General features: G+C 44.0%; 1 protein-coding gene across 2 annotated transcripts in view; it reads left to right on the forward strand.

Annotated features, from left to right (window-relative positions):
• Nucleotides 1-15,064, forward strand: part of RYK (receptor like tyrosine kinase) — a 52,639-nt gene that overhangs the window by 10,193 nt on the left and 27,382 nt on the right. For both annotated transcript variants that reach the window (XM_050328051.1, XM_050328052.1), the window contains exons 2-7: nucleotides 4,737-4,858; nucleotides 6,413-6,512; nucleotides 6,826-6,960; nucleotides 8,814-8,870; nucleotides 9,511-9,655; nucleotides 13,471-13,571. In XM_050328051.1, the coding sequence (XP_050184008.1) occupies nucleotides 4,737-4,858; nucleotides 6,413-6,512; nucleotides 6,826-6,960; nucleotides 8,814-8,870; nucleotides 9,511-9,655; nucleotides 13,471-13,571 (660 nt within the window). The remainder of the gene's footprint in view (nucleotides 1-4,736; nucleotides 4,859-6,412; nucleotides 6,513-6,825; nucleotides 6,961-8,813; nucleotides 8,871-9,510; nucleotides 9,656-13,470; nucleotides 13,572-15,064) is intronic.

Here is a 15,064-nt window from a genome sequence, read left to right on the forward strand (position 1 = left end):
TGATCCATGGGGATCAGTTTGCATTTGTTTTCCTCATTTTTTTTTTAACTCCCTGTTGGTTGTTTCAGCTCTGCATAAGCTGGTTGTTGAAGTGAATTAATTAAACACATTCAAGCTAAGAAGGTTTGCTCTGGGAAAGCTCTTTTTTTTGCTACCACGAAAAAAAAGAAATTTCAGTACTCAAGAGCTGATTTTTAATTCTTCAGCCACATTCCCTTGTGCTTAGACTGTATTTTTCAGTGGACGTTTGCAGAACTGGCTGCAAAAAAAAGGAAGGCTTAGGCTTTAAAGTCAGTGTTTCAGACTTAGGGTGCACTTTAAATGAAAGGAAAATGGAGGTAAAATAAAGATACTTTTCTTCAAGAAGGTAAATTGTCCAGTAGTGGGAGAATCCGGTGTGTTTATGGGCCAGGACTTGGGAAGTGGGGGGTGGTGGAGGGGTGTTGAAGCTTGGGGTTCCTACTCCTGCAACATGAATGTTCATGCTGGAGTGGAAACTTCTGCTCTGGCCAGAGGACTAACCTGGAGGAGCTGCTCAGGAGCAGAGGCCTCATTCTGGAGCACAGAATAGAACAAATAGAATATTTATGTGAATGTAACAACTCCTTGAAGTGGGTAACTCTTCCCAATTAATTAGTTCCAGTGGCTGTGAGTCAGGAGCAGGAGTGGCTTTGGTCTGGGAGGGCTGAGGTGGTTTGATGTCACACTGCAGAGATTTCTCAGTTGCTGATGAAGAAACTTGTTCAAATTATGGACCAGAGCATTAGGAAAACAGGCCCTAGTTTCAGTCCTTTCTGTGCTGGAACAGATAATTATGTCAGCTCTTGTTACCAGACTGCTCTTAATGAAATGCTGCTTTTTGCAATATTTTAGCCCAAGTCTTAACAGAATTCTCATCTAGCTCTTACATTGCACATTCATTTTTGTAATCTCCCAGTTTAGACAAAATGTACCAGAATTACGTTATGATGATTTGAAGTGATTAAGTAATTAAGTGTAACCCCAGGTGACAGACTCCTAAACACTGCTGTGTTTAAGGAGAATGTGTTATTACTACTGGATGTTGCAGGACAGATTTACATCATAAGAATAAAATCCAATTTTCCCATGCTGATAGAGGCAAGTTTCTTTTGTATATTGTGCTTAAAAAGAAAGAAGGAAAAAAAGAGTCGAAGCTAGACTGCGTTTGCACAAGGACATTTGAAAAGAAGTGTTTTGTTAGGCTGCTGGACTGACATGATTCAATTTTGTCCTGAACACAAGGGCTGCCCAGCATCTTTGGCATCTGGGCATGAAATTTGCCTCTCCCCTTTCTTTCTGAGCTTCTTCAGATGTTTTGTTATGTTAAACAGTGCAAAGAATGACAGGCTTTCTCTGTGCTGCTGCTTAAATTTACCTTTTTATTTGCCTTCAACTTTAATTTGTTCTTCCAAGGCTGTGCCCAAGGTACCAAGATGGGGAAGTTCATAATGAGATTTAGGGGTTGCCTGGGTGAAAGGGTGGTGGCTTTGCCTGGAAATCCAGTCAGAGCTTTGCTCTTCCTGATTTCATGTGGCTTGGTGTGGGTTAGTCAGGTCCTAGTAATGAGAAACCAGATCCTCCAGCGTGTGTGTCGTCAGCACATGGACTCATTTTGGGAAGTTTGCCAGGGCAGAGCTGCAGCCCAGGTTTTCAGACTGATCATCACGGATCACCAATATCCTGCTGAAACTAATAGGAGCATTTTTGGAAAAGTTGCTTTTCCTCCTCTGCAGTTTTTGGTATTTCTTCTAAAGTTCTCCACCCCTTTCTTGGTGTTTTACTGCTCTGCCTGGAAAACGATGATTGAGGAGCTACCCCTTTCCTTCAGCTGTTTGCAGTGCAGGTGTGTTTTCCTCCTAGAGCTGCCTGTTCGCTCCTGTTCTCATTCCATATAGGACATAAAACATGACATCCCGCTTGGGTTTGGTCCAGGGAGCTGCTGGATTTACCGTGTTTAGTGCAAGGTGGTGAAAGCCTTCAGCACCTTTGGAGAAACTTGTGCAATGACATCTTCCCTCCCCTCACCTGTCTGCCAGGAGGTGTTGGTGTAGTAGTTTACTGAGCATTCTTAAAATCTGAAACAACTGAGGAAACAACCCTCGTTTCTCTTTTCCTCAGCAACCTGCTACCTCAGCTGGTGCCTCTTATGCTTCTGCTGTGCTTTAGTGTAAGTATTTTCCAAAAAAGTGGAAAATTGAGGTTGCTGGTTTAGGCTGTGTGTTGACAGTGACTTGCTTCATTTGATACCACCTTTCAAAGCTACCTCTGCTTTGGAAAAAAACCTTAAACTGTCTGGATGAGGTAACAGGACTGTTTTAGTATAAGCTCCATCTAAGTGCTGCTGTAGTCTCACCCTCCATGTGGTGTGCTCCTGAGCATCCTCACTAAATCAGAGTTAAACTCCCCGGGGAGTATTCCCCCACTTGTTTTCATTCCCTGCATAGTGCCAACTGGGATCCCTGTATTTAGCCTGCTGAAGGCTGAACTAAGGAACATTGCCAGGCAGGTGTCAGTGTGCAAGTACGAAGGGAAAAGGTGAAATACAGAATTAAAGCAGTTCTGAGTTAGACTTCAGCCTGTCAGGGTGAGACTCAGAACCCACAGCCCGTTAGTGAGCTCTGGCTTCCACTGCTGTTCTCTGCAGTGCCCTGTGTCATTCCTGACCTGTGTGGACCTTTCCAGTGCCTTCCCTTATGTCTGGGATGTGATGCGACTCCTCTGTCAGGCACAACACACCTGCCTGTGCCTGCCCAGAGCACAGGAAAGGGGCTGTTTGTCACTGGCAGGTTCAGCTGTGATTTTTTTTGGTGTGATTTGCTGGCCTGATTGAGATAAATTACACAGACAAAGTGCTTCAGGAATTCAGGATTGAGGTGGGGAGGCAGCAAGGGGATAACAACTGGTCTGGAAGCAGAACTATCCCGTGGCAGATTGGAGGTAGGGAGATGGAAGCTTGGTTGTAGGGGGAGGACTCTGGTTCTTAGCTGTGCATGGGAAGTGGAATTTTATCTTTAGTTCACCGATGAGAAAAGATGTGCTAGAGAGGAAATGTTTTCATTGCTGATAAACTTAAAAGGAAAGAATCTATCATTTACATTCCCATTTGTGCTGTGGCTGTTTGATTTGAGCTCTGTTCCCTCTGTGTAGAATATTCTGTGTCTTATTTGCCCTGTTGTTCTCCTGACGTGTCCATACATCGCTGAGCACGGAGAGCATTTGATTGGGAGCACAGGAAGAGCTGTGTGAGACAAGGCAGAATGGTACTGATTACAAATCCAGTGTGATTTTTCCTGAGGATATGGAGCTGGGATTAATTTTATCTCTGCAGGGAGGTAGTGCTTACTCTGCCTCTAATTGCTATTGACAAGGGCAAGTTGCAGGGTCCTGCCCTGTGTTCAGGGTGACCTTAGAACTTGTGGCCCAAAAAATAAGGGCAGCTGAAGGAGTTTTAGTATCAGAATATGTGTTTTATTTAGGGAAATGCACCTTAGTCCTTTGTAATGAGTAGTTTTGTGGGTCTTTCAGTTCTCTAGGTATATTAAAATGTTCAGAGAGTGTAGGGTAGCTATAAAATATTAGTATTATTGGGTGAACAAATGTCTCCTCTCACTGCGTGTGAGGAGAGTGACTTTGTACACAAGCAGGCAGTGAAAGGACAAGGGGGAATGGTTTCAAACTATAAAAGAAGAGAGATTTACATAAATATGTCCCTGTGAGGGTGGGGAGGCTCTGGCACAGATTGCCCAGAGAAGCTGTGGCTGCTCCATCCCTGGAAGTGTCCAAGGCCAGGTTGGACGGGGCTTGGAGCAACCTGGGCTAGTGGGAGGTGTCCCTGCCTATGGCAAGGGGTGGGACTGGATGAGCTTTAGGGTCCCTTCCAACCCAAACCATCCTGTAGATCTAATTACCTTGATGTCGCGGGTCGAGGCAGGACACGACACAAACCCTTATGGGTCCAGAGGCTGGAACACTTTATTGCATGATGTCTGCTACTTTTATACACTTTTTAGGCTACACATGTCAACTCTCCACGGGTTCTCACATACATAAATATCCTTCCATTGGCCACCAACGAAGTTATATAACTCTGGTTACTGCGCATGTCACGGAACACATTTTGCTGTGCTCAGCACATTTTACCGGAAAACCATATTGTTACAACTTCCGGGTCTGTGCGTAATTCTCCCCTGAACAAAGGTTCCTACTTAGCTTTAACTCTTCCCGAATCCCCCAGGCCAGCTGGGGGAGAACCACCACACCTTGACACTAATTCCACAGTGCTTATGTGTTTTGGTTTTAACAAATGAGCTATTCCAGGTGGAATTACCAGTGATTGTCCAGCTGACAATCCAAGGCAGTTTGGTTTGAGTGAACACAGTTGTAAATAAGAGCAGAACCAGAGCTGTGATTCCCAGGAGCAGACAGGGAGAGCCTGTAATGACTCTCTTGGAGGATTGTACGAAAAGTCTTGTTTCGTCCCATTTCAGCTTCTGCCTGTTTCTCAGGCTGTGGCACCTCTCTGAAACTGGTGCTTTGTGGGACTTGGAAGTGCTCTGTCATTGCTAATGTGCACGAGATTGGCCTTCAAACCTGCCATGGAATTTAGGGACTTGAGGAAGTATTCGCTGAAAATTCAGATACAAGTGGAGCTGGTGATCCTGAGAGTTGTTTGGTCCTGTTCTTCCTGTGTCTCACTCTTCCCTTTCTCCTTGCAGGTCTCGATGCAGAGCTGTCCTACGTGAGGAATGATGTGATTAATCACTACGCCTTGTCCTTCAATCTCTTAATTCCCAGTGAGACCAACAATCTCCACTTCACCTGGCATGCTAAATCCAAGGTGAGCAGTAACTTCTGTGTTTGAGTGCTTGAGACATGAGCTGTGCTGCCTAGTGAATGTTATCATTAGTGTTATTAGTTCTTGTATCACATAATGGCTCTTTTCTTTGCAAAAATTAGCGTCTGCTTGGTGCAAAATACTTGTTTATGTGACTGCAGGCAATAAGTTTAGATGATATATATCTGAGATGTTCCTTTCTCACTTTAGAAAGGTTAAGCATGTATTTTAAAGTGTTTTATGCTTTTTGCTCCTGGCAAGGTCCATGTATGTACACAGGCTGTGGAATCTCTTCTCTTGGTGCACTGGACACGCAGAAGGGGCAGCCTCTGGAGATGATATGTACAGCAATTGTTGGAGAGATTTCTAGAAACATATGCCTGCAGACAAGGAAAACCTATAAAAACAGCATCTAGTATGTTATTACTGAACCCTGATTAAATGGAAAGGGGTTTTGTTTCACTTAATCACCATGGCTGGGGCGTGCAGCAGCAGCTGTCAGAAACATTGCCTGTACTCTTACAGTCTGAAGCATTTCCAGTTCCTTAACAATTTATTTTCGTATATTAAATGGTCTGTTTAGTCTCTGCCAGATGTTCATTCTGGGTTGTTTTTCTCTTTTTTTTTTTTTTTTTTTAAATTGAGTGATGGTTGTTCTTCTGTCCTCAAGTAGGAAATGCTACAGTAGGAGCAGTAACATGAGTTTTCTTGTTACAGCTCCAGCCATGAGCCACCTGCATCCCTGTCCCTGCCCTGAGCTTCCTTGCGCTTGGCTGGGAATTCTGAGGAGGAAGTTTTGAGCTTGTGTAGCCAATCCTGTGATTCCACCCTCGACACCTTCTGTCCTGACTTGGTGGGGTGGGTGCAGGGCAGTTTGTAGGAGCTCAGAACCTGGGTTGTGTCTCCACACTTGGCATCCTGACGGGAAAATAAATTGATAACAGAAATGAACTGTATTATGTTTTAGAAAGGAGGGACAAAAATAAACTGTTGGGCCAAACAAAGTCAAACAGATCCATTCAACTGACTGTGAAGTGTTGGGATTAATTTCCAGCGGGATCTCAGGACTTAAAGTAGGACTTGTAGTTTTGTTTGAATGAATGTTTGCAGAATCAGCTTCTTAAGTGGAAACAAAATCTCGACTATAGTTGAATAAATTGTTCCTAAGCAATTTTGTTTGTAAAACTGGTTAGAAGAGGGGAAATTTTTTGAATTCCTATGGCTAACAAACTGAGTTTTGAACAAGTAAATTTAAAAGTACTGACAGGTGAGGTTTGTGGGGGATTTTTTTTTTAATACACCAGTCTAAATTCTGCCTCAAATTTTAAAGAATGATTTCTGTTTTGGCTTTCTTATTTTAAACTGTCCCCAAAGTCTGATATTTAAATGTCACATAAGAAACTTGGAATGTGGTCACCTAAAATCACCAGAATTCTTTGAAAATAATATATAGAGTTTCTTTTCTTTTCAAGAAGAATCGTGAAAGGGTATGTAGCATTTCTTTTTACTACCGCAGAGATTTCTGATGTGTTTTCTCTCTCCCAACTCTCGTTACAGGTTGAGTATAAACTGGGATTTCAGGTACATGATCCTGTGGCCATGGCTCTGCCCCAGGCCAACATTTCTCTACAGGGAGAAGTTCCTCGCACCCTCTCAGGTAAAATTCCCACCCCCATCTAGCTAATGGGGGAATAACAGTCATTTAGCCCCAAATACAGTTTTAGTAACCTGTGAACATTTAATATAATTGACATAAATGGATTTAAAATCTATGTCCTTTAATACTCTAATAATAGTTGTCTGAAGTGATGAGACGTGAAGGCTAAAATAACATTTCTTAATATCGAGTTATTTAACAGTGTGCATTAAAAACATCTTCTGTAAAGACCCTTGTCATGGAAAAGTTGTTCCATCGCAATGTCTGGGAAGAGCTCAAACTTACCTGCAATCCCCGTTTGTTGTTTTTACAGTGTTTTGTGTGGAACTCTCCTGCACTGGCAGACTTGACTCTGATGTCACAATACTGATGCAGCTCAACTTAACAATGAATTCCTCAAAAAACATCACAGTTTTAAATTTCAAAAGAAGGAAAATGTGCTACAAAAGTAAGAGATTAAGTTGCAAATCCTTAAAAGTTCTTACTGTTACTAAAGTGTGATAGGAAAAGGGAGTGGGAGGGTGTGTGATCCAGAACAGGAGTAACAGAGTGAGTATTGGAGAGGATTGAAAGAAACCAGGTAAAATTCTGTCTTTCAGAGGTCGATGGGGGACTTTTGGTAAAAGCAGAAGCTGGTGAATGAGTAACTTTCCCCAAGAGTTCTACTGTATTGATTGACCTTTATTTTTATTTTTATTTTTTATTTTTATTTTTTTTAATTTTTATATATATATATCTCAGAAAGCATTTTCTCTGTGCTTCTTCAGGTGTTTCTTCAAAACTGCAACACTCTGAGAATTCAAAATGTTCTAAGAATTACCAAGAAAATCCACTTAGTTTATAACTTATGATAAGATTAGCTATGTAGTGAATATAGGGAGGTGTTAAGTCTGTCAGACATGGAGTACCAAATGATCTTGGGACGTAATCCAGACTCTGGAAATCCCAGATCAACACTTTGGTGTTTCCACTTGGGAATCTGCAAGCATAATTCATTCTTGGATTGTTGCTGCTTCCTAGAATTGTCAAAGTGTTTCCTAGTGTTTTCGTAGGCATCAGAAGAAAATTATTTAGGAGGATTCCCAGAGCTGTACCCTCCTTAGGAATGGTCACGGTGTCCTGTTCCCAGGCAACGGTTGGGGGGTGGCACCTCTCTCTGCATGCTTCTCCTGACTCTCTTCACTTTACTTGGAGCCTTTGAGGGACAGGACAGCAGTTGCCTTTCCAGAGGGAAGTTTGTCACTTTTTTGGAGTATAAATGTCCAGGGATGAACTTGGGGAAAGTGTGGGTAGAAGAGCTGGTGTGGCTTTGTAGCACGTAATGTTGTTCCTTACAGTGATGCTATAGAAAGATAATTCTTAATTATAATAATTAAATATAATAATAAATATAATAATTAATTGAAGAGCATCTCTGTTTCTAGTACAAATGGAGGTCTGGCTGATAATATTGACATTTTTTACCTTTATTTCATGTTTTCCTGGGTATTTTTTCAAATATTCTAGGTGGGGGAAGTCAGCCCTGCTGATGCGTTCGCAGCTGCAGATGTATGGCAGAGGTTTCCATAGGCACCACACAGTTTTCTGAGGGTGTGAGACAAATCCACTTTTTAAATCACACAGAAATGATTCTTAGAGAGATCACATTTCTGCAGGTTCATCAAACCATCAATGACTTGGTGTGTTGATTGGTGTGGTTCACCCAGGGATTTCTGATTTAGTTTAGTGCCTAAGTTAGAAATACACAGCAACTTGCTATTGGATTTGCTCAGGGCATTCCTGAAAGTTCCTCCTCAAGTTTAAAACAGGAATAAAAAAAGAGGAGGAGAGAAAGTCTCCAGTTTTTCCTTGCTCTGGATTACTTTTTCACAAGTTGATCAGGCTGAACTGGGATGGGAAGGGGCTGGGCTGGGCTGGGTTGGACAGAACTGGAAGCAGAAAGGGGGATGTGCAAGTGAGACTGTGCCTTTGCAGCCACAGAAAAATTGGATTCTCTCCATGCAAATCCTCAGGGAGGTTCACCTGAAGGCATCTCCACAGCCTGCATTCCCTGGCTTTGCACTGCTCCCCTGGGTAACCAGACTCACAATAAGCTTAATGAAGATTTGTTCCCTTTGTAAAGGACTACAACACACATGAGCTGAGTATTGTGCCTTTAGCTGCATATTTCTGAGTGTTTAAGTAGGCATCATGTCTTTCATCCTTCACTCTGGTTTTCCTTAAAAGAGGGAATTGGCTTCCTGTGAAGGGCTGCAGTAATATAAGTACACCAAACTGAATGGTTTTGTCTCATCTCTTTAGAGCTTGAACCAGAAGTCAAATCTCCAACAACTGATAAAAACAGCAGCAAGGCTCTCTGTAAGTAATGCTGAATGTACAACTTTGGGTGTGAAACTGGAAAACTTGCGATGTTCTTTGGTGCCTCAGCTTTCCATATGAAAACATTCCCCAGGTAGTCTGTACTATACTCAGTATTTTAGGAGGGGGTTTTGGTAATTAATTATATTAATTAATTATATTAACTAGTGAAGGGGAAAAAAAACCCTATTCCAACTCTCCTTACAAGTCTTGTGTCCCATCTTAGGGGCTCTGGTTTCCCTCCATGACTGATCTATTTTCTTTAGGACTTTAGGACCTGTCCGCTTTGCTGTTCTAACCTGTCATTGTTGAGTGAATAGGATGAGGAAGTTTCTTTTACTCGATCCTGCCTGGAAATACCATCAGCTGACTGTACTCAGCCTCCACAGTGTCCAAAACATCAATGTTTGGCCCAAATGCTGTTGAAAGGCAGTGGAGTGTGTTGCTCAGTGTTCTCTTTAGCCCCCCCACTGTCTCTTTCAGGGTAGTTGTTCTCCAGGGTACCTGATCCCTCCCTGCTTCTAGCCCCTCTGCCCACGTTGCTGTAACTAACTAACAAATTGTAAATTTTGGGGGGGGTTTATGTGGTTTTTTTCCTGTTTGAGAAGAGTTTGAGGACTTTTCTACCTCTCTGTTTCAGTTGATCCCGTAAACGCAGCTCCCACCACTTCCACCCGGGTGTTCTACATCAGTGTGGGCGTGTGCTGTGCTGTGATATTCCTGGTGGCAATAATCCTGGCTGTTCTGCACCTCCACAGCATGAAAAGGATCGAGTTGGATGACAGGTGTGTATTTCAGCTTTCCTGGTGCGTTTCTGGGATGTGTTTGCTCAGATCTGTGGGAGTTAGGTCTCAAAATGAGCTTTCCGTTATAGCTTGGGATTTCTGCTCTCAGTGGAAAGCTGTAGCAGGTACTACTTGTATAGGGTTGTGGTAAGTGCTGTGCTGCAGAAAGGCAGCTTTTGGAGGTGCTCTGCTGTTTATGAGGTGGGAGGGTTGTGGCTGTTCAGTTTTTGTCAGAATAGTTGTATGGAGTGGGGAAATTTGGACAGAATCAGATTTACAGGGGTTGTCAGGATTGAAGGAAAAATTGGGCACACTGAAAAGGCAGGCTGGGAGAGCTGGGGGTGTTCAGCCTGGAGAGAACGGTCTGCAAAGGCCTTTTAGCCCCTTCCAATGCCTAAGGAGGCTCCAAGAGAGCTGGAGAGGGACTTTGAACAAGGACCTGAAAGTATAAAAGAAGAGAGAATGACTTCCCACTGCCAGAGGGCAGGGTTAGATGGGATATTGGGAAGAAATTCTTACCCATGAGGGTGGTGAGGCCCTGGCACAGGTTGCCCAGAGAAGCTGTGGCTGTCCCATCCCTGGAAGTGTCCAAGGCCAGGTTGGACGGGGCTTGGAGCAACCTGGGCTAATGGAAGGTGTCCCTGCCCATGACAGAGGGTGGAATGAGATGAGCTTTAGGGTCCTTCCTAACCCAAGCCAGTCTGGGAGTCTGTGGAAACATTTGTTTTTTACTGACATCTACAGGAGACTGAATTTCAGTTTTCTCTATTTTGATGGATTTTCCGTTATTCTCTTTGCACTTAGGATGCAGTGGGGATTACAACTGCTTGGTTATAAAGCTGGAAATGTTACACTCTCCTAAATGCATTTCCAATCCAGAAAAACCATGGCACATGCACATGAAAGGGACTTGTAATGCGAACCCAAGGGCAGTGGAGTAGGGATTAAACACTGAGGTGGAAGAAAGACTGGAAAAGCAGGTGGACTGAGGCTGCATCAGATACAACTGTTCAGGACGAGTTGAAACAACTGTTCAGGTTGTATTCAGATACAACTGTTCAGGCAGTTTGAAACTGGATCCTTTGGAAGACAGTTGGGCCTGTGGGTGGTCACCCCTGGTGAAAGGGTATCTTGAACTAAAGGATATCTTGGACTGCTGCCGTGCCTCCTTTAACCTCTGAGAGTTGCTTTATCTTTCCATCTTCCTCTTCATCCTTTCACCTGTTCCTCTCAGTTTTTCTCTCTGCCATCCCCTTCCCTGTTGTCCCCAGCCCACGTGGGTTTGGGGAGTCGCTACCTTCAGTAGCTGTGGATTCTCAAGGCTTGATTGACTTGTCACCTTCCCTCAATTCCTTTGTGCCTGATTGTCTGCTGAGGGTTTTAATCACCTGAAGGTGCTAAAGGATGTGCAGCTTTAATTCAGAAAGGGAAAACATTGCAGTTATAGTGTGTGGGCAGTGTCATCATTTGAGGGTGCTCAGCCCAGCAGCAGGACCAGTTGTCCTTCCATCTGCTCCATTGCACTGGATTTCTGTGGAGATACAGTCTCAGAATCCATCTGATGTTGGTCCTCTGTGGTTTGTAAGTGTTAATAATTTGCTGTAAATCAGTTTATACCCTACTGATAAATTCTGATCATTTCAGGGAGGTTTCCCTGCCCATGGCAGAGAGTTGGAATGAGATGATCTTGAAAGGCCCTTCCAACCCAAACCGTGCTGTGTTCTTATGAAGTTTGTGCAGCTCTTGGGGTTTAGCTCTTCAGAGCACCATGTGAGGGCTTGATTTTGGAGCCCAAAGGTGCTTGACCTGACAAAACCTTGTATGGGTTCCTGGGTAAAAGCTGTGGGCAGCTGGTGCCAGAGCAAAGGTGGTAACAGAGGCAACATGCTTGAAAATCAGCATCTGTGGAGTTTTGTTTTCAGCAAACTCACTGAGAGAAGAAACAACTTTTGATTTGGCTTTGAAATACAGTCTCACACTGCTGCTGTAAAGGGGTTCTGAATGGAATATGATAATGCAATTGGAGTTAATAACCTCTCAGGAGCAACAGAGCCTGGAAAACCCACTATTGCTTTTAGTTTCAAACCCCAAAACTAAATAAAACCGAGGAGGGTTGTTAAGTAGAAGCTCAAGGCAGGCAGCTGAGTTTACAGGTGCACACAGATTATTTAAGAACATGGTATTGGGAGTCCAGAGCAAATGCTGCAAAACCTCTTAGAAAAGGCATTAGTAAATGTGCCAAGGAAAGCTGGCATGGCTTAACAGCAGGATAATGGGAGTCGTTAAAGCAAGAAAGCATCATTTGAAAAGCTGACAGAGTATGAGAGTGGGAAAGCTCAGAAGGTGAATTAAAACCTAAAAACCAGAGTGAAGCCAAACCAAAGGGAGTGTTTCAGACTTGCAACAGGCATTAAAAGAATAATTCCTTTCTCAAACTTGCCTCCAGCCAAAGGAATGCATTGGGCTGGTGGATAACTGGGTTACAAAAGAGTTTCCAGCCAGAGCAGGAAAAGTTGTGCATCCATATTTAATGCAGGGACCATGCCAAGACACTTGTTTCCAGGGAAATGGGTCATGTTGAAGCAGCTTGTGGGTGAAATAGTGGGAACAGTTAAAATAAGCAGTAATGAGTTGTCAGTACCAGAGAATATTCATTCAGAAGCTCCAGAGGAAGTTAAAGGGGTGCAGCTACACCAGCAACTGTGGCTTTGACCTCATGGTAAAAGCTGTGCTGAAACCCTGGACATGGAAGACAGGGAATTTGGGAATAATTGTAAAAAAAAGTTTCTAGAGAGAGTTGAGGTCAGTTATAAATCAGTATGTTTGTGTTGTGAGAACCAGCAGGTTCTGTTCTAAAGAAAAAATTCAGCACGTGTATCCATGATTGTGTTATAATGGGGAAGAGTTGACTTGGATTTCTGGTTTTTAAGGGAAGTCTGGCTTCAAAGGTAGTCTTATAGTCCTACAAGGATGGCTGGCACTGCTTGGTCAGCCCTCAACAGCAGCCCAAGAAACATTAAATGTTGATTATTTGGCAAGGCAGAGATTGTATCACAAAACAATGTCCTCTTTGTTCTTTCAATACAGTCAGCAGGAGTTGAGATACTTTTAAGTTGGTTAAAAGGGGGGGATGTTTCTGTGTGTTTGGGGGGGGACATCAGAAAAGGTTTTCTCTGGCCCTGCCTTCTGAGCTAGTAGCAGATCCTGCCTTTGCCTCTTCACCTGTTCTTCGGCCATTACAGCTACAACAACTCTGGTAGGATTTTGGCTGTAAGGATGAGACAGAAGATGTTCTGCTGTGGTTTATCTGTCTCATGAATACTCTTGCAGCACTGGGCCTTCTACCAGAGAAAGCATCAGAAAACCGCATTGTCCTAGAAGGGACAGCTCTTAGTAAGGGGAATGACAAAGTAGGGTACAGCAGTTTGGGCTGTAAAAGAGAGTCTCAGTGGGACATTGATACCATGAAAGAAATGTGTGCAAGTCTTCTCTGGAATATAATGGTTGTTTTTGGAATGACAGCGTGGTTCTTGCTATAAGGTTTTATCACCTTGATTATTCAAAAGTGAGGGCAAAGTACTGGAAAACAGAGCAAATTCTGCAAAAGAAACAAGAGGAAACTTCACGCTTCAGGAACAGAAGTGCTGAGATTTTTGAGTTCCCTGAAATGCAGTTTAATGTGTGAGCGACTTCAAAAACTCCACTCTTTCCAAGCCTTGCCTGGAAAATCTCCTGGTTTAACGTTACTAAGTTAACTTTGGATGTTCCAGGGGCAAGCAGTGATGTTTTAACTGTCCATCTTTGTTTTAAACCAGCATCAGTGACAGCAGCAGCTCTCAAGGCCTGTCCCAGCCCTCCACGCAGACGACACAGTACTTGCGAGCGGACACCCCCAACAATGCCACACCAGTAACCAGTAAGTGTTAATCTAAGGACAGACTTATCCAGCCATGCCACAGTCAGGAGGGAGCTCTGGGACTCAGGAGTGATCCCATCTCCATGTGTTCCTGATGCTTATGTTATTCTTTTCATCTCTTTTGCTTACAGCTTTGCTTGAAATTATATGAAGCAGCTAAAAAGAGCAGTAAATGAGAAGGAAGGGTGGCAGTGGTTTGTACTCTCTGTGGCTGACTGGTCTGGTAACTGATATCATGGAATCTCCTGAGCTGGAAGGGACCCACAAGGATCATCCAGACCATTTCCTGGCCCTGTCCAGGACACCCCAGCAATCCCACCCTGTCCATCAGAGTGTTGTCCAAACCCTCCTGAAGCTCTGGCAGCCTTGGTGCTGTGCCCACTGCCCTGGGGAGCCTGTTCAGTGCCAACCACCCTCTGGGGGAAGAACCTTTTCCTGAGATCCAACCTGAGCCTGCCCTGACACAGATCCAGCCATTCCTTTGGGTCCTGTCTCTGCTCACAGAGGGCAGAGATCGGAGCCACTCCTCCTGAGGAAGCTGCAGACCCTGATGGGCTCTGATTTTGGTCTCCTCTAAGCTGAACAAGCCAAGTGCCCTCAGCTGGGTTCTGTGTTAATTCTGTAATTAATGAACCTATTTATTATCTGTGGAATTTTGCTCCTCAAATTATTGTCTAGTGGAGGGTTATCCCATGCAACATTGCTCCTGGGAAGAGACTGTTCCAGCTGGAGGGAAGCTGGATAGTGCAGGGACACTCCTGGAGTGCAGTTCCTTGGCTGTTCAGCCTCACTGGAGTGACCAGGAGTCTTTCCCTTGTGCTGCACATGCACTGCAGGGCTGCCAGACCGTTCAGGGGACTGAGCCAGCTGAAAATGGACCTTTTTGGTAGAGGAGGGGTTTCTGGTTTGCTTGGCCTCTGCACAGGCTCGTATGGGCAGGACTGGGGCTTGGAGGGCAGAGGTGTCCATAGCTGGGCACTGGGAGAAGGCAGGACTTACCCCCAGTTCAGGTGGCTGCAGGGACTGCTGGAGAGCTGCTGGAGAAATTCAAAAGTGAGGTGAAGGGTTATATTAGAAAGAAAACTGGGGGAGCCTGGACAGAGGAACAAACTGTTTCTCTGTTAAACTCAAATTGCTCTTTTTCTTAATAGAGTGGCAGCTACCAAGCTGGAAAGTGTCAGAAAGTGTAAATTAAATGTTTTCTTTACTGCTACCAGTGATCTTCTCAAATAGAGTTTAGAGCAGACCTTTAAGACCATATAGTTTTGTATGAAATGCCTGAGGAGACTTTGTTCTGCAGTCTGATGAGAGGAGATGACAGTGTAGATGGGACAAGGGGTGATGATTTTAAATGAGAAGAGGGTCAGTTTAGATTAGATAGAAGGAAGAAGTTTTTTCAATTCAAGTGGGGAGGCCCTGGCCCAGGTTGCCCAGAGAAGCTTTGGCTGCCCTATCCCTGGAAGTGTCCAAAGCCAAGTTGGACGGGGCTTGGA

Source organism: Myiozetetes cayanensis, unplaced genomic scaffold (assembly GCF_022539395.1).
Source record: "Myiozetetes cayanensis isolate MyiCay16 unplaced genomic scaffold, myiCay2020 scf36, whole genome shotgun sequence".
Classification (NCBI taxonomy): domain Eukaryota; kingdom Metazoa; phylum Chordata; class Aves; order Passeriformes; family Tyrannidae; genus Myiozetetes; species Myiozetetes cayanensis.